This window comes from Mus caroli, chromosome 13 (genome assembly GCF_900094665.2).
Source record: "Mus caroli chromosome 13, CAROLI_EIJ_v1.1, whole genome shotgun sequence".
Taxonomy (NCBI): Eukaryota; Metazoa; Chordata; class Mammalia; order Rodentia; family Muridae; genus Mus; species Mus caroli.
This window is the reverse complement of record NC_034582.1, coordinates 92,859,643-92,887,623: the sequence shown is the minus strand read 5'-3', so window position 1 is coordinate 92,887,623 and position 27,981 is coordinate 92,859,643. Positions and strand designations below refer to the sequence as shown.

The following is a 27,981-nucleotide window of genomic DNA, read 5'->3' as shown; positions in this document are numbered from 1 at the left end:
TGGTGTGTGTGTGTGTGTGTGTGTGTGTGTGTGTGTGTGTGTGTATGTGAGAAGTGTGTGTGTTATGTGTATGGTGTATGTGTGTGAGGGGTGTGTGTGTATGGCATATGTGTGCAGTGTGTGTGTCTCTATGTGTGGTGTGACATATGGTATATGTTGTGTGATGTATGGTATGTGTGAATGTGGCGCGTGCGCGTGTGTGTGTGTGTGTCTGTCTGTCTGTCTGTCTGTGGTGTATCCTTGGGAGGATGACAAAACAAGAATGAAGATCCATGTCAGCATTGTGCTTGCAGGTCTCCTGTCTGCCACCTCACTGTATCTAAAGACAGGATCAAAACTATGTCTGAACATGGGAAGTCCCAGGAGACAGAACTGGGTGAGGACTACATGAGACCAATGCTCTTCTTTTTCAAGAGGCACCTATTGGTGATTGGGAAACTCCCGGTGCTGAGCCCCACTCCAAGTGGATTAACTCAGAGCCTTACAGGGTTTTGTTTACTTCCATCTTTTTTTCTGTAAGAGAAGCTTTGACCTTGCAATCCAGGCTGGTTTCAAACACGAGGCCATCCTCCTGCCTCAGCCTCCCAAGTGCTGGGGTTACAGTTGTGAGCTACCATGCCTCGTTACATCAGTGTGTTCTAAAGGACCTACTGGATGATTCTCACATGTAGCCAGCTCTCAGAGGATAGCTCAGGTCTTGGTTATGGTGATGAGTGGGCCATCATTCCTCTATCCAAATAAATCAGAGTTTGTTTTAGGGAACAGTTCTGAACCCCATTTCATGCCCAAGCTCCACTGCTCACTCTGAAAGGCGATTCTCCTTTCAGTTGCTTCGTGGGGCATGAGGCCTCCGAGCAAGGTGAGAGAGCTCTTGAGGAGGGGTTTGACCTGAAGATCTGGGACCCCCAAGCATGATCCACATGTCTACAGGGGTGGCCCAAATGTCCCACTGACCAGGAAAGCTGAGGCAGAAGATATGACCCAACCAGATGTCTGAGCATCATCTGGTTCTTCTGTCTTAGTCAAAATGATTCACCTTCTCCTGAAAACCAACCTCACGTTTACAGGAACTACTTGAGCCTTCCCAACAGCTCATCTCTCGCATCATTTCCTGTGTTTCTATTATTTAATAGAAGCTATATTTTTATATATACAACTACTAATATTTTCACCTATGATACTGTAACCTTCATAAATGCAACTAAATAGTCGCTAATTAAGGTAACAGGAGCACCACACTCCTGCAAGTAGAAAGACTTTTGCATCACTGCATGTTAGGAGAAAGCAGTGTCTAAAAGCACCTCGAGGTTCAGCTTGCAGTTAGATATCTAGAAGAATACACAGTTCATCATGTGGGTGATGTGTAAAATAACACCAAAGGGCCCCTGCACGTGTATAAAATTGCCGAGTGCCCAAGGAAGGACCTGAGAAGCCGATGTTACCCACGCATTTAGTCTGAGTCGTTTGTAAAGATTGGCGCCACTCTCCCGTTTGCTTCAAATGACAGTTCTTACAGATAGCTATAGTTGAACTGCCTAGATCTCCTTTTTCAAATGTAATTTTAAAGCCGTTCACTTAGATACCCAAAAGGACTGCTTGTTTTTCCATTTTCCTCTCCAGCAATTCTTTTAAGCCCTCATCTCTGTGCTTGAAGTATAAGTAATCAGAAAACGAGGGGCCCTGTCCGCCGCTTTGCAACAGCCGGCTGCTCAGGCGCTCCCCTCTGATGGCGCAGTCTATGTCTTTGCCCTCGCAGTCTATGTCACTGCCCTCATGGTCCTCGCTCCTGTCCTCCTGCTGCTCTTCCGGAGCATCCTGATCCCTGCATCCTTCTCCAGGGCCCTGCAGGGCCTGCTCCTGCTTGGTGGACAGATCCTCAGGCGCGCAGAGCTGCTGGCTCTCCGGGGCCAGACTGGGGCTATAGGGCTCCACTTCGTAGCAGTTGTCCTCTTCCCCGGCCTCCTCCTCCTCGTCCTGGCAGAGGCAGTCCTGCGTGCTGTCCACGTCGGACTGGAACATTGGCCCCTTTGCACTGCGCTTCTGGGAGAGGTCAAATGGCTCCTCCTGCTCTAGATTCCTCAGGACACCAGCAGACTGCGCCAGGACGAGTCGTCCCCTACCCAGACCTGCAGGACCAGAGCAGAATTTATGTGTCTGAAAAAATGTCATGCCCCAGGCCCTTTAGGCATTCTGATTGTTCATTTTAAAAACGAGGGTGGGCTGGGGTGGTGGGTGGGAGGGGGGAAGAGCTCCCGCTAAGGACTCGGCCATGGGAAACTTGTTATTCATAGAACTCGTTAAGGCAGACCTGGCACCCTGTGTCCTAACTTAGCATGTCTCTACTGAGAATTTAAAATATGAAAAAGTAAGGAGAGCTGTGGGAACACAGAGTACATGTGAAATATTTTTTATTATTCTAAAAATGAAAAATAGTATCTAAAGTGTGGTTTAAACACATACATGGAACTACACAATGAACTATATCTGCTTGACAAAAATGTGAACTACCTGAGAATACATACACGTATTCTCTGTGTATTCTAAGTTAAAATCTCCCTCTCCCTCTCCCTCTCCCTCTCCCTCTCCCTCTCCCTCTCCCTCTCCCTCTCCCTCTCCCTCTCCCTCTCCCTCTCCCTCTCCCTCTCCCTCTCCCTCTCCCTCTCCCTCTCCCTCTCCCTCTCCCTCTCCCTCTCCCTCTCCTTTCCTCCCCTACTTATGTCATTTCTTCCCTTTTTTATTTCCTTATCAAAACTGTCCAGAAGGATGTAGGCTCAGAATTCAAAATTGATGAACTCTGAATTGACCACTGCACTTTCTCCTCACTCCTCAAATATTTCTCATTTTTCTTTTAACAGAGAACATTTAGTCCTCAATAACTATTGAGCTCTCAAGACCTCAGATGGATAAAGCCGCAGCAAAGACAGTTCATCTTCAAACAGAGACAAACTAAGCCACGCAACTCCGCAGCCTGTGGTCCCTATGCACAGAGTAGAGGTTCTCCGGAGGCGCTCACAGAATCCCTGACCCTGATCCTGACCTGACATCCCTGCAATGGACTGGGTGATCTGAGGCAGGGGCTCCTTTTCGCTTGGGTCCAGAAACATGGACTTAGGGATTAGCCCTGGGCACAGACTGCGGCTCATTTCATCTTGAGTTCAAGGCCTCTCTGCCTGTGGTGACCCAAACCAGACTGTCAGACCCAGCAGGGACGCGGAGGGTTTGAGAAACAGGAAGGGAGGAGACCCGGACACAGCAGGTGGCAGGCTGTGGTGGGAGAGAAGAAAGGAAGGGTTGGGGCTCTGAGGGACAAAGATGCCCGCTGTCCATAGCTTTAATCTTGTCCGGGGCCAAGAGGAATCTTTTCATCTTTCTAATGATTTTTGGGGGGGAGGCTTTGTGTTTATTTGTTTTATTTTGTTTTGTTTTGTAGGGCTAGCTGATGAGGTGACTAAGTAGCCTGCGGCACTCAGGGGACCTGGAACATAAAGTGTTCACTGACACAGGCCTGGAGCTAAGGAGATTAAATAAGCAAGAGGTTTTCATTAGCTCAGTCGAGACACAAACCCCTGCTCACATGGGAGCTGGGGCAATAGGGAAGCCACCCTTGTGTGAACAGAAACCTTGCTCACTGCAAATACATCTCTGCCACTGCCTGGGATGCAGATCTATCATTTGATTTTGAAAATGGAAGAAAACCCCCACATCAACTAGCTATGTGAGAAGTGTATGTAATGATATAATAATGACTATCTACAATAAAGTCGTCATACAATAAGGATATAACAAAGACTGAGTTGAAAAGGCCTGGGTTCGAATTCTAAATTTGCTTTTTTTTTTCTTTCTCTTTTTCATTGAGCAACTTTGGAAGTCTCAGATTTCCAACCTGCAAGATAGACACAATAGATGTTCTCTAGCTGGGAGTGACTGGGGATTTAAAGAGATAAAGCACACAGTGTATTGCCCAAGACAAAGAAGTCATGGCCTGTGCCACTGGCATCATAATTGTGTTCCAGAGTTGCTCAGTGACTCGTTTACTCTTGCCTGCTCTGCTGCTCTGCTGTGGTCACTAAAATACACCCCCTGCCATGGGCAAGAATAACCCCATCCCACCCCGAGAAGTGCCCCCATAAAAGCACGCTGCTCTTCCATGTGCTGTCCCCTGGGTATGGCAGGCAGGACTTCCCACCACACTGGAGGTAGTACCTTGAGAGTGAAGGCCTCGCTCCATCACTCCGTGCTTGACCTTCATGTGGCGGGTCAGGTTCCCCTTCAGTGTGAACTTACTGGGACAGTAGAGACACTTGAAGGGCTTGCTGTCCGAGTGCAGGTGCAGGTGCCCCATCAGGTTGTGCATTCTGTTGAATTCCTTCCCACACAGCTGTTGGAGATAGAGACCAGGGCACAGTGATCTTGCCAGGGAGAACCGGTGTTCTAGTGGTGGTAAGGGGGCTGAAGAGCCCTGGCCACACCTGCTTGGTGCTATTACTACTTCTAAAGACAATGTCCCCCTGACAGGTGTGGAGGGGCGTGCAGGTGCTACCTGGGTGTCGGAAGTGGGGCAGGCGGGGTGTATTGTGAGACACAGGTGTCCAGGATCTCTAATCTCAACGCCCAGATTGCAAAGCTTGAAATTAAAGCTTTTTTTTTGTCTTGTGGCAGGGTCTTATATAGTCCAGGCTGACCTCAAACTTACTATGTAGCTAGTTAAAAGAGGCAGAAATAGAAGAAAGGGGCCATCTTTTCTCTGGGTAGAGATCTAAAGATATGAGAATATTGACATATATAGATATAAAGATATAGCTATGGATAAACGTGTAGATTTAGGTATAGATAAAAGCAGACTTTTAGAGATGTACACATCTGTGCGTTTGTCTAAGTTTATGGATGTGTAACCTGTGTGGGCCCATGTGCATGCAGATGAACAAGCAGTTGTGGGCCACCCAGTGTGGGTGCATACATGACAGATCTCAAGAGGGGATCTGATACTCCTCCACAGAAGAAAAGTACGCAAAGGGTGACTCTGGGGTCCATTTTGTCCCAGTGCCTCAGGAGAGCAGCATTTGGGAGCTTCAGCGTTTTCCTTGGTTCTGCAGTGAGGGAGACAAAGACGGATTCTGTGTCTGTGCTTAGAGCAGCGTGTTAAGCAGTGGTAGAGCATTCTGCTTTGCCCTCAGTCCCTGGGGGGACTGGTTGGGGCAATGTGTGGTGAGAGAAATCACAGGGAGGATGTGAGGTAAGGCGTCTCCTGGGGCTTATATCAGCTTTCCCTTCTACTGACAGAGGTCTTCCAAGCTAATGTTGAAGCTTCTAGATTGAATTTCTATTACCAAAGACACTGTCCTCTTTAGGGAAGGGCAATGGAGCTAACTTTGAATGAATGGGCAAGAGCTGACAAGATTGACCTTCGGAGGCACAAGACTGTTGGGTGTCTGAGGAGCCAGCCTGGGGCTGCACAGCAGACCCAAAACAATCCATGCGCAGACTATGAGTGGTTGGTTCTGTACCTACGTGAGGATTTGGAGTACATTTCTCCCCTCTAATTCCTTGCCAGCAAGAATGAATTTTTGATGCTAGGCAGAGTTCTTAGGTCAGAGTAAGTACGCACCATACACATTAGAAGACAGCGACCCAAAGCCAGGGGATGCAGCACAAAGGTACAGTGTTTGCACAGACCGTGCCCGCACCGGGTTTGAACTCCACCATGGAGGAGGGAACAACAACAAAAGATGACAGCTTAAGAGGAAAAAAGGATGGGAAAGCTGACCCAATTCCAACCTCCACAAGCAAAGCCATATGTAGCCTGGACACTTCCTTTATTCCCACTAGACAGAACTCATGAAGGCACTAATCTGAGCTCAGTTTTGCACATGTCTAAAGTTGTTTTCTTTTTAAAGTTATGATAGCTTAGCTTTCCTGCTTCTTTATTGGAGCTGAGGAACAAAGCTTCAAATCTAAAGATCCACGTTAGGCATTGCGAGTCCAAGAACGTTTGAAAGAAAGGAACTACAGCTCATGTGTTTTGTGGGGTGATCCCTGGGCATCTAGAGGCATGTTGCTGTTGCAATTGCTGAGACCAGTGCTGAATCAACACTGGTAATGTAATCTGTGCGGGCTGTGCCTGTCTTTGGGTTGTACCTTGCCTTGGGTTTGCCTGACACATGGCAGGTCTTCTGTTAGTAGGTGGGACACATTGCAGTAGAAGAACTTAAAGAGGAAAAGGCCCCAAGTGGAAGAGAAGAAGGTATGTAGGGGGAGAGAAGCTGAGGGCTAAAAGATGACTTTAATCATCAAGCAATGCAGCCATAGAGAGGGTCAAATGCTCCCCTCTGATGCAATCACAGATGAGTCAGATGCTCCCCTGCAAAGCAGAACTCTATCACTGAAAGCGAAGGAAACAGGCCTCTGTGCTGGCTTCCATAGTGGGAGACATTCCTCTTCTAGTTATTCTCGTGATGCTCAGGTATCAGACTCAGGATTGGCCTGAAGAATGCTTCACTAGAGAGAGAGATCTGGGGCAAGAGCTTAGTTGGTAAAGTGCTTGCCATGCAAGCATGAGGACCCCCAGCACCTGCATAGATCTCTGAGTGTGGTGGCACACTGCTTCTGCAACCCTCTTGCTGAGGTGGTAGAGATGGGCAGGTCCCTGGGGGCTTACTAGACAGATAGCCTTACTAGACATGGCACTTAGGTGAGGGGGGCAGAGAACCTGATGGCTTCTAAAGAATGACTTCTGGGGTTGACCTTAGGCCTCCACGTGAACATGCACCACACACACACACACACACACACACACAACTGGCAGGTAGTTCATCCCTTTCTTGAAGAATGTGTAGTATGCCCTTTACTTTTGATTTGGCACAAGTGTGAATTGCCTTCATTCATATTTATAGACACATGAATCTGCCTTACACTACACGAACTGCTGCCATTGTGAAAAGGGTCAACTGCTTAGAGCTGTTACACCCACCACACCTGGGACTTGGGGACTTGGGACTGCAATTCATCTACCCCAAGGTTTCACCTGTCAACCTTCAACCTTCAGACTTCCCTCACCGCAGATCTGCCCTCAGAGTTCTGTGCTTGTCATGATGGCCACCTCTGGGTATCTTGCAGGTTCCTCTTCAGCCTCAGACAAGTGTGCTGTCTAGTTTTACGTCTACTTGTCACCAGCTAGAGTTATATGAAGGGAGGGACCTCAATTAAGAAAATGCCTCCGTAAGATCCAACATTTTCTTCATTACAGCGATTGATGTGATGTGCTGTCCCTGGGCTGATGGCCCTGGATTCTCTAATAAAGCAAGCCATAGGGAGCAAGTCAGTAAGCAACATGTTTCCACGTCCTCTGCATCAGCTCCTGCCTCCGGGTTCCTGCCCTTACTTCCCTCATGATGGACTGTAAGCTGAAAAGTCAACCCTTTCTTCCCCAAGTGGCTTTGATTATGGTGTTTTATCACCATTAATAACCATAACTAGGACAGACAAACTACCTTTTGATCCTTTCTGAGAGCCCGGTGTATGCATTGTTCACTGCTACCAGTTTTCTGGCTCAATTCACTCAACATGAAACTTTTGGGACATTTTAGTGGCCTATGGGAACATTATGACTTTTAAATTATATTGTCAGACCTATGAGTTCAAGGCAAGCATGGTCTACTTAATGAACTCCAGGACAGCCAGGACCTCATAAAGGAACGCTGTCTTGAAAAACCAAAATGACCAAAAATTTAAAAAAATATATTATATTGTGCTCCACAGTAATCCCAGTGGCCTGAAGGAAAGTCCACTGTGAGTTCATGATGGGTCAGCTTTGATTCCAGTATCTGTGCTGTTGGCAAGTTTAATTTTTTTTAATAGTAGAGTGGTAGCCTGTTGGTTGTAACAAGGGAGAGATAGCACAATGGTGAGTGGAGGCACATCAACTTTAATAGGTGTTGGAAGGCCCAAACAGGGCCCAGGCAGTTTTTAATGCCAGGGTCATCTCTATTTTCTTTGTAACCAACCTCAGTATCAGGGACCCGGCTACTTAAGAGGAGTTGTTAAGCCTGAGGCTGGGAGAATATGTAACAAGTCAGGAAAATAGCATCACCTTATACAACAATCTTAAAATATAGCCATTACTTATTCTCCTCCTGCACGCACACCAGTTTGTAAAAGAAAACCTGCACTGGCAGAAGGGTGGAGTCAGACCATGAAGGACCCGAAACACCCGGGCCTCATTCACATCTCAGCAATAGTTACTCAGTGTCTCCCCCACCTCTGACCTCTTGCTCTCATTCAGAACACTCACGTCTTTCTAGTTCCCAGAAGAATGCCCTCACATGGCAATGCCCAAGTAGAGAGAGGTTTTGTTTTGATGTCTGTGTAACTCAGAGCCATTCCACGCAGACAATAAAGAGGGGTCAGGAAAATGAGGCTAGACTGGGATCTGCTACCTACAGAGTCCAGGAATGTCAGCTCTAAGCAGAGTTCCTGCAGCTGGGAACAGGAGCAAGAGTGCAGAGGGACTACCAGCCAAACTCATTTCTTCTCTGAGAAAAACAAAATTAGTAGCTGAAGGAAGGCTTCCTGAATTGAAAACGTAAACACATTCCTAAGCCAGGACTGGATGAAGGATCTCCTTCCCAACAAGATCTGCATCAAAGTAAGAGAGATACTGGTAGGGGGCTGAGGATACAACTTCCATCTTTCCAGATGTGAGCCATCGCACCCCAGTGAGGGTGCTGTGCTTTTCAAACATCAAAGGAACAAAAAGGAATCTTCTGGCTGAACCCCTGCCCGGTGACCTGGGGCTGAAGAGAAGCCCAACTCTGGGATTCATGGGAGATTCACTACAGATCACAGGCTTTTGGAAAGCCCAGCATCTGTCTCTCTGATGTCCTGGATGCCCTTGAAACAGCTGGAATGCGTCCTCTTTGCTTCAGCCTCCTTTCTCTGGCCTCTTGGTGCCCTTCCCCGCCTCCTCCCAGAGATACAGGGCCTAGAGTTGCTCGCTTCCCAGGAACCCCCGAGGCAGCAGCTGCCACAGAGAGGTCAGCGGTGGGCAGAGACAGAGCAATCACAGCGGCCACTTGGCTAAGTCCAGAGGCTTAGAAGGTCAAGCAGCACTAGACCAGGCTACTCCCTGAGGTGAGCTTCAGAGCCAAGATGCACCAGGAAGCTATGCTTTCCTACCCAGAGAGGAGAGGTCAAAGAGCTTCAGCCAGCCCCAGAGAATGGCCGCCCTTCCCTCACATTCCTCTCCCTCTCTCCTCTTTAATAAGAAGGGTGTTCCTTTCCTCAAAGGGAGAGGAAGGGAGGGAGGGAGGGAGGGAGAGAGAGTGTAAACTGTCCAAAAGGACCGTGAGAAAACAGGAAGCTTTGAAAAGTACAAGAGAAAGCAAGATGAAATCTATTTGCAGGCGGGCCCCTGGGGACATGTGAGGCATTGTTAAACAGGCAGTTCATACAGCAATATCCTTCCTTCTGCCTAGGAGGAGGGCTTTGCTGCCAAAAGGCTGCTATCTGGTCACTGCCTTAACCCCCTCCACACCAACCTGAAAACCCTCACCATGGGCACTGGCACTGAGTCCCTATAAACTATCCAGTCTGATCTCCCTCCTTTCAGTATACCAAACAGCCCACAATCCGTTTGATGCAGGAAGTAGAACCCCCTTTTCCAGGCAACTAACTTTATCTGTCTGCCCCACTCATGGTTCTGCACTCAGCCCTCCTCTGCTGTAGAAAAGGCAGTAGAAGACCTGGTGACTCATAACTTAGGCAGCTCTGGGCTTCACCCATCTCAAAAGGGAATTTGTTCCGGAAATTCTGGATGGAAGCTTTTCCTGGTTTTCCCGGTCTTTTGGAAGGTTTTCCAAAGACGGCAGCTGGTTCTTAGCTATTATGGAGTGCCGCCGCTATAGAGATAGTATCCAAATCAAGAGCTGTGTGCTTACACCAAATCTGGGAAGCATATCTGTGAAACATAACTTAAGCCTACAGGCTGGCTCTCTAGACAAACTCCAGCTGGCTGCCAGGAGCAAGGAGTCTAGAAGTCGAGCCAATAGCAAGAGTCCAGAAGGGCAGTGATAAATATATATATATGCCCTTCTTCTGTATATATATATATATATATATATATATGCCCTTCTTCTGTATATATATATATATATATATATATATATATATATGAAACAAAGAGAGAGAAAATGGAAAACTTCCCTCTCCACTAATTTCCCATCCTATTGTTAATGCTTGGTTCTACAGTCAGTGACATTCCTCCTCCCTGGGGACAGCTGTTTCCACTGAGAACTATTTCGTGCTACAATGGGGGATTTATGTTGAAGAGGGGATTTTAATGGCCAAAATACTAAGAAATTAGAATCTGTTGCTGAAAGACTCTTTCTTGTCACTAATTGTTGGGGAAAGGCAATTGAGCAATTGAGCTACCTCAGGGCTGCAGTGGCTCAGGGCTGCAGTGGCTCCGTGGCTGCTGGAAGCCTAACTTTTTTTTTTTTTTTTGCTGACCATGTCAATCATGAGAAGAGAATAACTATATCTGCTATGACTATCAAACTTGGGTGTAATTGGTTAAGCTTGTTTCCTACCATCACTATGTGGCTGGTCAGACATTTGTCTCCATTGGTTACAAAGTGCATTGCAATGAACGAGTGGCCTCCATCTCTTGTCTTACCCTTCCAATACCCTACAAACGTCATTCAGGGACAGATTTCTATCCGGCTCAATTTGGGTAGGAAGCAAAGACCACAGGACATCCCAAGATGAACCAGGCCTCCCTCAGGCTTTACGAATCTCTCTAACCTATGGTTTTCAGGCACGGGAAGGAACCCACACACACCAGGGAAATCTGTTGAAATGATGAAGAGTGATGGTACCACAGGCTAGCCCAAAGGGTGTTGCTGTGGGGAAGTGGTAATGAGGAGAGAAAGAACCTGACAGCTTGCACTGGAGTTCTCAGGAAGAAAGGTCAAGGTGACCTACACGGATTGCTATTTCAGAAATGTCTAGGTGTTGGAGAAGGGCCAGCTAAGTATGATGAGAATGCCTTTTATCCTCCAAATTGCTTTTCCCTATGACAGACAGTACTCTCTAGGTGAAGAGCTGTATGCTGGCCTTCGGAGAGAAGCCGCCCAGCTCCTGCTCTGAGAGCTCAGGGTAAACTGTCTCTCCCGTAGAAGCTGGGATTTCACTTTCTTATGGGATCAGGCGATGTGTGCTAGACATCAAGAGCCTGAGAAACCCTTAAGGAAGGTAAAATGGAGTTTCTGAGACACCCAGCTGACTCTCCCGTGCCCTTGGGACCATGTATGGCAGGCACACAGTCATCAGGGTGGAGAAGGGTATCATTGTCTGTGAACAGAGGCCAAAAACATCCATCCAGGAAGGCCCACTGAAGCATTAGGCCCAGAGTACACTACTCTGAGCAGCTTTTGTGCCCTGGTACTACAGAGAACTTTCTAGATGCTCATGTACTGTCAGGCCCAAGAAATCTTGTAAGCCTTTGAAGGTAGGGAAACAGAACTCTTCTAGGAATGCTCCAAGATCCCAGACTGCTTAGACTGGCTTTGTCCTGACCTCCATCTCAGGGGCTCCCCCACCCCAAGGCTATGTCTGCTCTGACCTAGCCCTCCACCTCAGGGGGTTCCCCCAAGACAATATTCGTACCAAGGAATCAGAATAGATACAGTACAAATGAAAGGTAGCTGGAATGAGCAGCTGTGTATGTCTTTGGAGAGTAAACTAAGAGGTGGCTCCCTTTATATAGCAACAATTGTACTGCAACCAACAGTTGGTAAGATAATTAATGCAGCTCGTGTTTGATGTTCAAGTATAGGAAGACCCTGCCAGCACCTCCACTACAGGAGACAGTAAATCTCTGCAGGCAGAGCAACTGTCAATGGTCAATCACTGATGGGGTTGATGGGGTGAGAAGGGAAATAGAGGGGTGTCTGAGCTGAGAGGGAAGGGGTGTTTGTGGAATCCAGAGAGTTGGGGGTGCTCACAGGCCTCTTTGTCAGGAGGGTCCTGAATCTGAGTTATTGTTTCATCTGGCCTTGAAGCTGGTCATCTCTGTGAAGAGGCCTTGCCTCTCCATTCCATGCCGGGCCCTGACACATACCCATCAGCCACACTGCTCTCTCCTCCTTCAGCTCACACACTCCAGACGGACACAATGTGGCCTTCAAACCACTGAGAGCTCAGAGAGAAGGAGGGGAAACAGAAGCGGGTGTCAGGAAAGGAGTTGGGGAGAAGGCCCCTCTCCAGACAATGTCCACCCAGCCTAGGAAGCTCTGGTCCCTGACCTCTCGCCCTGTGGAGAAGCTGCCAACACAGGAAAAAAGTTCACTTCACAGGGATTCCTTCAAGCGGGGGCCACATTGCAGAGGGGTTAAGCCAGCAGCCCCTCCTGGAAGAAGGGAATCCAATTGCAGGGACTCGGATTTGCAAGTGAGTCACCCACACACCTGGCAACATGCAGCAGCAGAAAAGGAAAATTTAGGTTTCATACAGACACACTCCACTGTCTGAACGCAGTATTTCCTCTTCCCCCTCAGCTCTCTCTTCCTGACTGGGTTGATACCCACCCCTGAGGTCCTCCAACTACCCAGGCAGGCCTAAGCAACTCTCCTGGAAACAGCCATGGAGCAGGGCAGTCTTGGACAGCTGCGGTCTTGTAAGATCTCTAGCTCACACACCCTCTAAGCTGATAAAATAAGAATAAACCGAAGTAATAAGTAATCTGATTCAGCTGTTTCTAACAGCAGAGCCTAGGCCCTGGGCCACGTGGTACTCGGCTGTAAGGAAGAAATACTGAAGAGGCTCAGTTCACATTTACTCCACACAAGCATTTCTGGGGTCCTTTGGAGGAATAGCTTTGGATCCTTTTGTGCTTTTTCAGAATGCTTTGAATTGGCACATAGTAACGATTCATGTATGTTTGGTATAGTATATTTAGCTTCAGGTGTAGAACATGTTGTGAGCAGATCAGGGTCGTCAAGATACCATCACTACATAGGTCTTGATGTTGGGGATGCTCAAAATCTTTCTTTTAGGGAAACATTCGTTGAAGTCTTCATAACTAGTCACCCTGCTGTACTATGGGCCACTAGACCATATTCCTCCCATCTAACTCTATCTTTGCGCCTAACCAACCTATGTCTCCTCTCCTTCCTCTCCTTCCCAAGCTCGAGTAACCACTCTTCTCAGCTCTGCTTCTATGAGGCCAACTTAGCTTGTATGTCTAGCTAGAGCATGCAATATTTGTCTCTCTGTGCCTGATTTATTTCTCTTAACATCGCGTCCTCCAATATGGTCTCCGTTCATGTTTGACATAGATCCATGGTTTTGTTCCTTTTATGGCTGAATAGTATTCCATTGTGTATATGCTCCGGTCTCTCTCCTGATCATCTGATGTACCCATAGGTTGGTTCCACAGTTTGGCTATCATGAATATCGTTGCAACTATCTTGAGAACTAGCAATCCTACCATTGAAACTCTATCCAGAGAGAATGAAGTCAGCATGCCAGAATCCTCTTTGAGAGGTCTGCTCTCACATTGTAAGACCTAGCCCAAATGCCAAGACAGGACAGGGGAAATGTGTTAGACCTCAGATTCCTTTTTGTGGCTACTCATTGGCTTATAAGAGAAACAGGGCCAGCCTGGTTTCTCCTCTCTAGACCAGTAGTGCCCCCCTCATCACCTTCAGCCTCTTCCAAGCAATTATATAAAGAGTGTACTACACTCAGAGTTTTCATGACTGCCTGTCCATCCACGCCCTGTCCCTGAACTAAGCGGTTAGGCCACAGTCATATGAAGAGGAACCAGGGAAGGACTGCTGTGAGCTCAGGTGGCAGAAACAGGGTCAGAGTGGTGGAGCGACTTGAACTGGGTCACAGGCCTCCTCCGAGCCTCAGTCATACTACTGAAGAGATCTAGTAGAAGGCTTCCCAGGGTCTTGCCTGTCAGAGATTTGCATACCACCCCCTCCCAGTCTTTCCTTCTCCCCACCTTGCATTTGAAAGGCTTCACATCCGAGTGGACAATCATGTGAGCCTTGAGGGTCTGCTTCTGCACGAAGCTCTTGTAGCAGAGGTGACACTGGTAGGCACGGATGTTGGTGTGGATCAGCACGTGTCTCTTCATGTTGGCCAGCAGGGTGAACTCACGCCCACAGATCCCGCATTTGTGTTCCTTCACACCCTGTGCAGAGGCAAGATTCACAACCAGTGAGGGCTGAGTGTTAACCAGGCTGTCGTGAGTGTGACAGGCTGTTGCTCCCTGACACGTACATCCACAAGAAGTGTGGAGATCAAAGTGAAATCTTAAATGACACAGCCTTAGTCACATTAAATTATGATTTCCTTGGAAGTGCTGATCACATAATCTACATAATAATCTTCTTTTCTTTTCTTTTGAACATAAACTAACCGACCACTAGAATAAAAGAAACCCTCTGTTGTTCCCACTGCTGCTGGGTTAATTCTACAGCAACGGGATGAGAAGATTAATAGGGAAGATTTTGGTAAGAGCACTGTAAAATGATATGTGAAATGAGTCTATAATCTGGCTTTCAGGAGGATGAAAAGAATCTAAACTGAATGTCGTTTCCCACAAGGAAGCCAATGTTTCGCCATTTCTCACTAATGGACTCAAAAATCCCCAAAGAGCCACGCATCCTTGCTTCAGTCAATTATAGCCAGATAATCACCCTCTCCTGTTGGTCCTCTGGGTTCCCACAGGCCATGTTGACCCATGGGCCATAACTCTAGAGCCTCCTGTAGTTCAGCTGCTTTTGTGGTGGAAAATTGGCATGGATAACCTTCTAAATTGAAAAATAGAACAGAAGGTTGTCTGACTTCCTTGCTGCCTAGAGAGCAGTGTTTAAATGCTTGAGTCCTGAGGCCTTCAATACAGAGCCTTTCCAGGGACTCATAGACTGTTAGTGATCTCAGCAACCTTCACTTCCCAGAAGAAGCCCTTGCAAAATGTCTCCATCTACAGTGACTTAAGAACAATTTCAGATTTGTTTATTGTATGTATGTGAATGCTTGTGTGTGTGTACTACCTATGTGCCTAGTATCTGAGGATGTCAGAATAGGGAATCAGCTCCCCTGGAACTGGAGTTACAGATGGTTGTGAACCACCACGTGGGTGCTGGAAATGTTCTCAGGTTTTCTGCAAGAGCAACGAGTGCTCTTAACCACTTAGCATCTCTCTAGACCACTAGTGGCCTTTTGGTACAGGGCTTCACTATGTTGCTGAGTCTAGTGTTGAATTCCTGGACTGAAGTCATCCTCCTGCTCCAGCCTCCTGGGTAGCTGGGACTACAGGTGTAGACTGTTGTTCCAGGCAAGAATGACTTAAGAAGGAAGATTCAAAGAACCTTGGCATTAAAATGAGGATTAGAACAAGTTATCAAATTAACACCTTAAGGATCCATACTGTCTGCTATCCATAAGTTGTCTAAGGAAGGAGGGATTCCAAGTTAGCTCTAACGTTAGCCAGACCCTCACTTATTTAAGTTGGGGGCATGGTAAGAGGTTAGCAATCTTTAGTTTGGTGAACTCAAAGCACTAAGGGGTGGGTTCATGCCTCTGTCTAATCATCTACTGATTATGAAACCTTAAAGAGTTAAGTCCCAGGGTCTTTCTTGGTGAAGATTTGTCTTCTCAAGATGAAGAGGTGGTGGCTGGGCACATAACACTGTTGGTAAAGCACTTGCCTTGAATGTATGAAGTCCTGGGTTGTAACCCCAGCCACACATAAACAGGTGCAGCGGCATATGGCCATATTCCAGCTCCCAGGGAGCAGGAGGACCAGAAGTTCAAGGTCACTCTCTGCTTAAAAGCAAATTTGAGACCAGCCTAGGAAAAGCCCTATTTCAAGAAAAGAGTCTTAAGACTTCTTGGGTTCTCTCTGATGCAAAGGCTTTCTATCCTAAATGCTTACAGATAAGGACAGGGTTATGTTATTAAAAAGACCCTGGAATCAACTTTCTCTCAAAACTAGGTTTTAATGTCCGCCCCCCCCAGATGAGTTTCTTAAATATTCAGTGCACTTAAAATCATAAAAATCAGCAACAATTATTTTCTTGATGGGCTTTCAAATTTATTATAGCAGCCTTTTCCTTCTGGCCTGCTGTTCTGTGGGGCCAAGGACATCTCAGTGCTTGCATGTCTAAGTCCATAGGTTCAATTCTCAGAACGTATATATAGCGTAGGGGACAAAGGAGAAGAAAAAAGAATGATTTTTCTCTGGGCTTGGGTAAGATCCACTTTTCCTGGGACTACAGAGAAGGTATTTATCACTCTCTTGGGAATACTTTAGAGAATTTTGTTTCCAAACTAGGATTCACAAATGGCAGGCATAGAAGACAGAGAAGAAGAGCTGGACACACTATTGAACATAAGAGAAACTACTGCCTTTCTGAAAGTACCAATGAAACCAGACAGCAGAAGGAGCCCGTGAGAGCCGTTAGAGCCAGGAGACGGGGCTGGGGGTGGGGTAGGGTGGGGTCTTGATAATACAGTGGTTAAGAATTTGGTGTTGGCTGGGTTGTGGTGGCTCATCCCTTTAATGGCAGCCCTCAAGAAGCAGAGGCAGGTGGATCTCTGTGAGTTTGAGGCCAGCCTGGTCTACAAAGGGAGTTCCTGGACTACACAGAAAAACTTCATCTTAAAAACCAATAAAACAAAACAAAAACCCAAAGAATCCAATGTTGGGTCTAGGGAGTTTAGCTCAGTGGGTGGGTAAAATGCCCAGTAGGCAAGCATTCACAATGTTCACAGAAAAAGCCATGCATAGCAGGTTGTCTTTAATCCTGGCACTAGGAGGCAGAGTTAGGAAAATAGCTAGAGGCTCACTGGCCAGACACTTAGTTCAGCGAGAGAACCTATCTCAAAAACTAAGTGGAAAGTAACAGCAGACACCTGAAGTCGCCCTCTGGCCTCTATGTGCACACACATGTGAATTTTGCACGCCTAAGCAAACATTCACAAATTAAAAAAAAAAAAAAACCCTACCTAAATAAACAAATAAACAAAGCTTTGGGTGCTGGTGCTGCTGTTCTGAGAGACTGAAGCGTCTTCACTTTCAGTCAGAAGCAGACCCAGCTCCCTGGAGAATCAGGAGGAATGAGGTACGAACCACCACAAAGCAAGCACCCAGTGTTTGCCCATGTGTCTACCAAAAGCACACTTTGTTTAACAATTTGAAGAAAACCTATGTTGGACAACAGGTTGTTTTTTCCATTTGAACTTCATCTTCTACTACCTTGCCAAATCCATATGATCTAAAATCAGTAACCTTTGACTCCTTTCCCATACACACAGGAACCCCTGAACTAAGCCAGAGGTGCCTTTGGGGCCAAATCTAACTCTAAGTCCTCTGTCGATGGTTCCCCTCACTTGTCAGCCAGTTCCCCTCAGATGCGTCTATGAATGCCTTTTGTCCAGCAGGAAGTACATCTCTGCTGCTGAGCCAGAGAGCACTGTGTTTTGTCCCCAGCGGAGCAGAGCTGCAGCTGGCCTTAGCTGGCCAGCCCACTGATGACCTTTGGAAATAAAGGATGTTTTAAAGACTCTGGTTTGCTAGAAGTCTTTCTTGCCAAGAAAACCACTGAGTTCAAGGGTAAGACTAGAGGTCAGCAGAGGCAAAAGTTCCCTCTTGGCAGGTCAAAGCAGACCTAAGTAAAAGCTCAGTTGAGGAAGATCTCACGATGATGCCAGCTAGGGGTTTGCCTATTCCTGTGATGAACTCCAAGTCACTACTTACAAATGAGGCAGAACTTCAGCCTTGGCTCTGTGTTGCTCCCTGAAGATCTGAGCCCAGAGAAATTAAAACCCAGCAGAGGAGGGTGCTTCCTTCTGCTTCTCACAAAGATACCACAGACTAAGGAACCCAAGAGGACAGGGAAGAGCAGGCCCCGGGAGACTAGGCTAAACTCTGCTCCAATTTATAGCCACCTGAAGGAAGCAAGTGTCACAGAAGGGCCAGCCAATGAGCCAGAAATAGGCCTTGCTGCAGCTGGAAAGAGCTCTTAGAGAATTCTCTAGAAAGAAGGTTTCATTGGTATAGCCCAGGCATGGTGGTGATTTGAGGTCTGATGACATGTGTTTTGTTGTTATTGTTGTTGATTGGTTGGTTGGTTTTGTTTTGGTTTTTGATAGTGCCCTAAAAGAAGTTTCTAGAAACAAAGATCGGGGCTTCTTGGGGGCTAAACAGAAATATCACAGCAGCCAGCTGCTTCCTTCATCCTTCCTCACTGTCCTCTCCAAATGTCTGCATTGGTCATTTCCAGTCCCACCTCAGGCTCTAAGGCTATTCCAGGAAAGGGCTTTAATTGATTGCATACTGGCAGGTCTCTCACTGTTTGCTATGTGAGGTGGGAAGCGAGCATATTAGCCAGGGTCACAGAACTCCTCGGCATTTTAGATAGGAGCAGGGGTCATAGGTCCCCAGTTCTGTTCCTTTTCTGGTGATCCAGGGGTGGCAGCCCACCCCTGGTTGTCTCCCTGTCCCTCTCCCACCCCGTGGCTCCCATACCTTGTGGGTGAGTGAGTGTTGCTTGAGGTGATGGGGTTGCACGAACTCCATGCCACACTCGGAACAGATATAGGGACGGATGTCCTTATGCTTCATCATGTGATTCTGCAGCTGACTTGGGTACTGGAAGGTCTTGTCGCACTCTGAGCAGTTGTACTGGATGGGGCCCCTATGCGTAGTGAGGTGCCTCTTCAGCTGAGCCAGGGTGGGGAAGTCGAGGCCGCACTCCACACAAATGTTTTCGCGCCCGCTGGCGTGTTTGGCCTCGTGGGCCTTGAGCTCGCTGGGGTAGGCAAAGCCCCGACTACACACGCGACAGTTATGCGGCTTCACCTCGCTGTGCTGCATCATGTGGCGCTTCAGGTGGCTGGTCTGGGTGAAGGCCTTGTGGCACACCTGGCATTTGTGGGGCCGTGTACCCTGGTGTGTCAACATGTGGGTGTGCAGATGGCTGAGCTGTTTGAAGAGTTTCCCACAACGGGAGCACGCGTGTGGCTTGATCCCGCTGTGGCCCAGGATGTGGGTCACCAGGTTGTACTTGGAGGTGTAGGACTTTTCACAGGTGGGGCACTGCCAGCGCTTCTGAGCCCCACCCACATCCACGTAGTAGCTGTCATCGATCTGGACGTTCACGTCCACCCTCTCCACCTTCTGCTTGGTCTCCTCGTTCTCCAGGGGCTCCACTTTGCGGGGTAACACTGGCTCAGGGGGCTGCTTGGGCAGGAAGGTGTGCCTGCTGAAGGGGAAGGGTGAGGACGAGGGCACGAAGAAGGGGAACATGAGTCCCGGGTGGACTTTGGGGTAGTAGGGATAAGGCGCAGGCAGGAAGGCAGGAGGCGTGGGCTGGGGCCACATGGCGCTGGGTTTCACCGGCTCTTGCTTGACGGGTTTGCCCCCCAGGTGCTCCAGGGTGCGGTAGAACTGCAAGCCCACATTGCACAGGTCGATCATCTGGGAGTCGCACTTGGGGCGCTGTGGCTGCGGGAAAAGTAGAGTGAGGTTCGGAGGGCCCAGGCTCTTGCTCTCCTGAGCAATCGAAGCTTCTTCTGCAGGGTGAGTGTAAGGCACCTTTGTGGGCATGCTCTTCCGTTTCCGGGACCCTCCTCCCTCGAAGACTTCCGGGAATCCATCAAGGTCTCCTGGAGAAGGTTCATACCGAAACTGGGAAAAGGGGCCCCGGAGGGCTTCCGGGAAGGGGTGTCTTTGGGGAGCCTTCCCTCGGGAAGCCTCAGGCTGTAGACAGTGGGGAAAGGAGGGGATGCTTTTCGCAGCAGCGTTGAGGGGCCCGTCCTCATCCTTGACCATCTTCATTGCCTTCTGCATCCTCTGCAGTTTCCCTTTAAAGAGAAAGAAAACTATTGTGTGGTTTTCTGGATTTAAGGGATTTGGTTAGGGATCAATACTAACTTATAAAAAGTAATACTTGTTTATATTGACCCTCTGAGTTCTTGCAGACTCGGCTGCTAATGTGGCTAGCCATCAGAGGGGCCTATTGTAAACTACAGAACCACAGAATTTTAGTACCATAGGGGCTGGGAGTGGATTTGTTCTGGCAGAAACCTGAAAACTCATCTGTCCCCTGTGTTTCCTCCCTCTCCTCCCTTCTGTTTAAAGTGAGGGTCCTAAGGCCCCTAGGGATGAAGTGATGTGTTCACATCGCACAGCTGTGCAGTGGGGGACTCAGAACCGGGTCGCAGTCTGCAGCAGTTCTCAGTCGGAGTTGGAGTTGTATCTACTCACTGATGTTTTAAATGTCTCGTTGCTGAGTTTCTTGCATATGAAAACCAGTTTCCACCGCTTGTGTTGCATCTGTGCTGTACCAGATAAGGATATTCCAAGACGGTGAAGGAGATAAACTTTCACACTGAGCTCAGATAGGAGCTTACTTTGAGCAAGATAAGCTGCCGAGGTACATCGAGTAGAGGAGGCTGATATGAAGAGAAAACACGGGCAATCCCATGTTCCCAAGACACTCTGTCAGTTCGTACACTCCAAGTCCTCCGTCAGAAGCAATTTCAAGGGCGGTGGGATGCGGGAAGGGCGTTTTTCAAGGTTAGGAATCGCTAAACCTACGGTTGTGTTCCTCCCTTCTTTACTCCTTTGCCTATGGGATTGGTAATCAAATATTAAATATACATGATTTAAAGGTCTTCAGCGAACTGATCTGAGAACTAAAATAATAATAATAATAATGATGATAATGTTATTATTATTATAGTAATAATAAATAATGCCTACTAACCTTTATTTTTCATTCAATAAGTAGGGTTATATCCCTGGTTTGTTGTTCTTTCTTTGGGCTTGGGGCTTAGTAATTTAGAAAGAGAGCTTATGTGTTCAGCAAATGCAAGTCCTGCTTCCCTCACAAAATTCTTACTGACAAAATGCAGGATCTTTTGGCACCCCAGGCAAATGAGGGTTAGATGTCTTGCTTTGCGTCTCAGAGAATGTAGGTGGGCATTAAACAAAAGCTGGGCACTGTTGCTGTCAGAAGACCCAGGAGGTAGGGACAGTAGAGGCTCTTTGGTGTGTCCCCATGTTTGTTAGGTGGCAAGCAGGCTCTGATCTCTAGATTAACAGTTGTAGGAGTGTAATTTGGACCAAAGGTTTTCTTAATTGGCCTTCCAGAAAGACTGTGGCACTAGACAGAGCAGTAGTGATTCTCTGGAGTTTCCTGTTGGCTAGTGTTGCTTTAGGAACCCCTATAGAGATAGATTCCCTTGGCAGAGAGGCTGTTGAAGCGAAAGGGATTCTTGGAGGCTGTTAGTGCCTGTCACCGTCTGAAGAGCGCACCCCAAACCAAAGTGGTTTTCTGTTTTACTCCAATGTAGTTAAAATAAGCACTTATTCCTAGATTATGCTAGAGAGCTTTATTGGAGAATATGTAGCAAATGGGCATGCCAGAACGCAATAACTTTTGTTTTTGTTTTGTTTGGTTGGTTTTTTAGTTAATAAGAAGCTACTTAAAAGGTTGTGGCTGGCAATACATGGCCCCCTTCTGTCACACGCTCTCTCTTGTATGGGAAATCTTGGACAGGGACATCATCACAGATTTCGAAACGGAAGATGTTTTAGTTTCTCCCCACGGTTAATATCTTGTTTAATATTTTTGTTTTAGTTTGACACTATGAATTGGTTGCCTCCTTTTTCTATATTAGCAGTGATGCTCCTGGCATAAAACTAACCTCTAAAGCACATGCTTGCCTTTTTTAGGTTGTCACCAATAATCTGGTAACTTGAAGAAATATTTTGAGCAAAGGTTTTTATTTTAAATATAAATGCCACCGTTACATCCCCAAAGGGAGAGATTTTATGTGCCTATATCCTATTATATTTCGTAGTTTAACACCTTAAAATTAATTTCCCACAGTTTCGTCTTTCTATCCTCTCATTCCTAAAAGAGTGTTTTATGTGCTCTAGAATAAAGTCAGTGACCCCAGGAATTTTTATGAAGCAGGGTGTCCACCCATAGACATTTGGTCAGATCTTAAAAACAGCAGGCCCCTTCTGCTAAAGGATCTTAGGGAACCCAGCCAGTCCCTACAGAGGTCAAGGAGCCTTAGCCTTGCTTCCCCCTTGGCCTTCTTGGAGAACAATCAGCTGAGGCCGCTGCTAGCTACCAAAGCCCCAGTCTTTGAGGGCCAGATGCTAGGAGCCACCCATGGGAGTAGAAGAATAACAATGTAACTCAGAAGAGAAGAGACGCTAGGAATGGGCTGCGCTGAAGGACAGCCCACCTTCAGAGGAAATCCATCTTGAACTTAGCTGAGTTAAAATTCTGGGTGTCCTCAGCAAAAAAAAAAAAAAAANNNTATATATATATATATATATATATATATATATATATAAATAGACCCTAGAACACCTCAAATACATACCACCCACATGCCCTCCTCTAGTTCTAAAAATACATTCACAGGCATCCAGGCAGCTGCAGGATTCTTATGCCAGAGGCAAGAGAGACTTGAGGACGGGTGATTAACTGTAAGCCCTGTATCTGGGAACAGCAGAAATCCTCTACTTGGTGGTCATTACAGGCTGCTTTCTGAACCCCGAGGAAACCCAGCAGGCTGTAAGGCAGTTTCCCACCTGCTATGTATGTGTTGAAACAACACGCAGAAAGACAGAACTGACATTTTCAAGTGGACAGCTGGGGGATTATGGAAGAACAGCACTTTGGAGCCTGAGGGGATCTTGGCTTGAACCCTGGCCCATTGTTGGCTGAGGAAGACTAAGCAAGTTAGGTTTGAGGTCTGCTGCTCCCATCTGTCAAATGGAAGCTTGGATAGCCCCATATGCTTATAGGCTTAAAGTAGAGTGTGAGAAAGTATATTAAACAGCGTGCCCTTGAGGGCTGGGAGACCATGGCCAGTGGATTGATACTGGCGGTTACTTCTATTTTCCAGACACTGCCGATTACCACGGATAGGCATCTTAGCCTCTGCTCTACAAGTTCAAACCCAAGGCTTTAACCCTTTAGGGGTGTGTTGGTCTTGTCACAGGGCAAAGAAGTACACACTGAAAGAGCCAGTGAGTTTCGTAATTGCATGTAGCTTTCAAGTTTAAGACTTCCTGGGCTGTAGATGCTCTCCTGCCTATACTATACCTGATTGCCTAGGGAAGCAGAGAGTTGAAGTGAAGGGTGGGAAAGCTCGTCGGAGTGACATTAGCTTGTGTAAGACTGAAAGACTGTCCCCTCCAACACTGGAGGTCACTTGCCTGGGAAACCCAAAGGTAAAGATGCTAGGACAGTGCTGGATCAACATTGACAGACCAATGCTTGCAATTTTTCTAGACCAGTGGTTTTCAACCCTGGTTGAAATCCCTTGGTGGGGATTGACCAGTCCTCTAACAGGGGTCACCTAAGACCCCCCAAGAAACACAGACATTTACATTATGATTCATAACAGTAGCAAAATGCAGCTATGAAGTAACAGCTAAAATATTTTTATGGTTGGGGGTGCCAACACAACATGAGAAACTGTTTTAAAGGGTAGCATTAGGAAGGTTGAGAAACCACTGCTCTAGACTATGGGGAATAAGAGCCCCCCCTTTTTTTTTTGGTCTGATGCTGTGTCTTTAGATTCTACCACAAGCTTAGCTCAAAGTAGCTGCTCAATAAGATGTTTTGAGAGAAAAAAATGATTAATTCTTGTATGTAAAGCTCCCATATTCACCCTAAATGTGTGCACTTTTATCTCACATGATCCAGGTTACAGCGACTTTGGTATGTGATAAACGTGATTGATAGTATCCTCACGAGTTCTAGGGAAGACCCTAGCCCTCTAGCCTGTCTACTTCTTACCCTTCAAAGGCACACTGTACAGCTAGCTACCACAGGAGGTACTGTGCACACAATCCCTTGTGAGAAGTTGGTCTCTGGCTAACGGTCAGATGCTGTGTTGTCTACACTGATGCCATTCTCCAAGTGCCACCAAGTTCTATAGCACTGTCAGGAAACAGATTTCTGAAAAGTCCAAAGGTTTTCATGGGTAGGCTCTTGCACTGGGAACAGGCTGTGTGCTTGCTCTGCTCTCTTTGACCCGTAGGAAGTTAGTCTGTCCTTTTGTATCAACAGGAAAGAAGACTACCGAATACCTGTTGGCTTATTTCTTTGAGCAGAGAACAATTTGCTCTTAACACGATGTGCTCGGTCACCGGACTCAGTGGACACTATAGCAGAAAGCACAGTTTGAAGATGGAAGGTATTGGGTTGATTTGTCTTAAAGCGATCTGGAACTTAAAATCTTCTCTGAGAGATTACAGTCGTGGGAGCCAGATAGGATGAGATAGGGAGTGAGTGAGTTTTAAAAGTAATGATGAGCGTCAAGCACAGAGAGGAGACTGCGGAACTTGGCAGGACATGCTTGTTATAATGCCCTTTCAATAGGAATTCACCTACTGTACCAAAATATAGATATTCCCCTAAATAAAATTACTGGCATTTTGTGGTTCTCATTTGAATTGAAGGTCATTCTGGCAAGTGATCTTGGAAGAGTCACAGTGACTCAGAATGCCAGGGGCAGGTGTATTTCCACTCTTCTGCACTGACCTTCTGTCCATCCTGAAACAGAACAAAGACTCTTCACGCTCACACAGAAGCGAGGAGCTGTGTGCTCCGGTCCATGAAGCTTGCCAGTGTTTGGGGGGCAAGATGCTGCATGGTCAGAGGCCCCGTGGTTTGCTCCCATGGTTTATCCTTGAGCTCCGTTCCCAGCAGGGGTGAGGCAAGGAGGAGATGAGGTCCAGGAAAAGTGTGAGCACGAGAAGCAGTGCCAAGGGAACAGAAGGAGGGGTGTGTGTGTGGGAGAACAACAGGAAGGCAGGACGGGGTAGGACACACTAACTGTCCTCCTCTCCTTGTTCATAAAAGGACCTCGTTATAGGTCCCTCTGGAGCAAGGCTTTAATGGTTTTCCTGTCCTTTCTGAACCCAGATGGAGACTCTGAGACTTAAAATGCAGTTTCTAGTTACCCAACAAAATGAAGCGGGAGTCTGCTGTGGTCATGATAAACAGTGTCCTGGGGGCTGGCGGGAAAGTGTGGGGTCTCCATGTATATCCTGCTGGTGAAGCAGTGTGTTCCCAAAACAAAGAATGCTCCACCATGTCTTGCCCTATGGCAGTAGTAAGGCCCAAAAGAGAGGTGACCAGACACCTAGGAACCTGACCTTAGCACCCCTCCACATGACCTTCTGGTTCCTACTTACCTTAAAAACTTCATTTCCCCCACTTGTCTACAATAGATACGTTTATTATAGCCTGTCTGCTGCTAATGGCCAAAGTACACTATTTGGTTGTAAGACTTAGTCATGTATGAGACAGTTAATTGAATATGCATGAGAATCTTCAGTAGGGGGCTGACGAGATGGCTCAGTGGTTAAGAGACTGGCTGTCCTCCCAGATGACCTAAGTTCGATTCCCAGCATCTACACGGGGCTCACAATTGTCTCTAACCCACAATTCCAGGGAGTCACAGGCACCAGACATGCACACACACTTTCTGGCCTCTGCAGGCACCCGTCCAGGCAGACTCATGCTACACAGACATCGTTGCAGGCAAAACATTCATACATATCAAATAAAAATAAAAGTTTTAGCCATGAATGATGGCACACATCTTCAATCCCAGCACTAGGGAGGCAGAGGCAGGCAGATCTCTGTGAATTTCATGCCAGCCTGGCCTACATAGTGAGCTCTAGGACAGCTAGGGGCTTTGTAGAGAGATCTTGTCTTGAAAAATCAAAATCAAAACAATTTTTCAGAACCGCCAAGAGACAACTGGAGTTTTGAATTGCTTGAAATCTTCAGAACCAGCATAGATAGATACTATTTGATACATGTGTAAGAAAGTCTTAAAATTGTTTTACATTAGTTCTTGTGTCTATGTGTTTCACAAGTCTGCGTGTGCATGTGTGGATCTGTGCCACAGTACACACATGGAGGGCAGAATACAAATCTACAATACAAGTCTTCTCTGCTTCTCCTGTGTGGGCTTCAGGAATCCAGTTCAGGTTATTAGGCTTGGCCGCAAATGCCTTTGTCCCCTAAGCCACCATGACAGGCCCCATCTTAAAGAAAGCTATCATGAAAACAGAACCAAACTAAGCAAAGAAACTTTAGTGATGAATTCAGACACTAGCTTGCACAGTCAGAATGGGTGTAGGTTTTATATGTCTGTTTGGGGCTACTCTCTGGAGAACAGGTGACATGTGGCTTGTGCTTGGGGGTTTGGGGTCATCTCTGTGCATGTGGCGTGTTTAAAGGAAGGAAATGAATGGAAGATATGGCTAAGCAGTTCTCTTCCCCAGCCTTCAGTTACTGTATCACGTTTGGATGGGACTTGTCTCCAACTCTCTGGGGAAAATGTCCTTAGGATATGTGTCGACTTTTTGTTTTCCTTGAGTGTTCACAGATCAAAGGAGCTTAAAAGACTCACTTGTAGGTAGGCAAACATGTGCATGCGGGTCAGAAAGATTTATTCTCCCCATTGGCAAGCATGGCAGTATGCTGTAGAAAAGGTTAGAAAATACGACCTGCCGAGTGACAACCAACCATTGTTGGTTCTATTTAGAAGAAATGTATTTCGAAAATGTCATTCAACGCAGTGCTTCTCCGGCGGGGGAAATTATATGATACTAGCATTTTGACTGTGGAGTTACAAAACTCTGTAATTGTCAAAGCTTGTAGAGCTCATATAAAAAACTTTCCTCATGTATTTAGGTAGAGCTCATATGCTCAAAAATTATCCTCATGTATTTAGGAATATATATAATACATATAAATATATGCATATATAAAACAAGAATTAATTAGAGAATTAATATAACAGCTAATTAAAGAAAAAGAGGCCATGAACTTGAGAGAGAGCAAGGGGTTTGGATGAGATGGATTGGGGGAGGAAATGTAAGGAAGGAAAAGATGTAATTATGATTTCAAAATATAAAAAAGGTAAAAATTATGTTGATATAAATTTCAAATAAGTTTTACAATGTAAAAGAAATACATACACAATGCTACTTTATGTATGATTATGAAATGAATAACTGAAGGTATTTGTCAAATGTCCAACAGTAGTCATGGTGACAGACTTCTTTAAGACATTCTTAGCTTTGAAATGTGTCTAATAATTTGCATATGGTTTGTGGAAATGAGTATGGATGGCCTGAGTCATAATTCAACAGCAGTAATTCTTCCTTAGAGCAAAGGCAGGACTTTAAACGTGACATATAGTAGCAGTGTGTGAGTGTGTGGGGGGGGTATGTATGTGTGTGTGTGAGTGTGTGTGTGTGTGTGTGTGAGTGTGTGTGTGTATGTGTGTGTGTGAGTGTGTGTGTGTGTGTATCCAATTCAATAAGAATATAAGGCAGAGATGGGGTGCTTTACTTGAAGGGCCCTAATACGCATCTTCTCTAAGTGCTCCAAGGGTCTTTGAAATGCACAGTAGTCTGCAGTGAGTGGACAAGATTGTTCTGGACATTAGAAAATATGCTTGTGCCCCTTGTAAATCAATTGACTGATAACATTCAGGCCCGCCAATCACTCTTGTTCATTATTCTTTGAGTCGGGTTGACTAAGTTCTGTCATAGGAGTGGACCTCATACGTCTACCAACCCACAGGCCACATGCTGAGCCCCATGGTCCTCGCCAGGCCCTGTTCTTCCACACAGCTTATCAGAGCAGCCATCTCCCTAGTGTCTCAGCACCTTACACTTGATACATCTAGGCGTCTGCAACATTCCAGGAAGGGGGTGGATAGAGAGAAGCTCCCCTCCTGACGACTCCACGGGAACTAAGAAGTAAAAACCTTCATACCACAGCCCCTCTCATCTGTGATTCCTGTCACAGGCGCCTCTCTCCCTCGTTCTCTCATTCCCTCATTCTCTCATTCTCTCTCCCTCATTCTCTCATTCTCTCTCTGTCTCTCTGTCTCTCTCTGTCT

General features: G+C 46.7%; 1 protein-coding gene across 1 annotated transcript in view; it reads right to left on the bottom strand.

Moving 5' to 3' along the window:
• Nucleotides 1–1,112: 1,112 nt before the first annotated feature.
• Znf366 (zinc finger protein 366) overlaps nt 1,113–27,981 on the bottom strand; it is a 63,812-nt gene continuing 36,943 nt past the window's right edge. Inside the window, exons 2-5 of the mRNA XM_021180845.1 lie at nt 18,542–19,878; nt 14,006–14,197; nt 4,204–4,378; nt 1,113–2,126 (exon numbers count right to left, since the gene is read on the bottom strand). Of these exons, the coding sequence (XP_021036504.1) occupies nt 1,576–2,126; nt 4,204–4,378; nt 14,006–14,197; nt 18,542–19,864 (2,241 nt within the window). The 5' untranslated portion in view covers nt 19,865–19,878 and the 3' untranslated portion in view covers nt 1,113–1,575. The remainder of the gene's footprint in view (nt 2,127–4,203; nt 4,379–14,005; nt 14,198–18,541; nt 19,879–27,981) is intronic.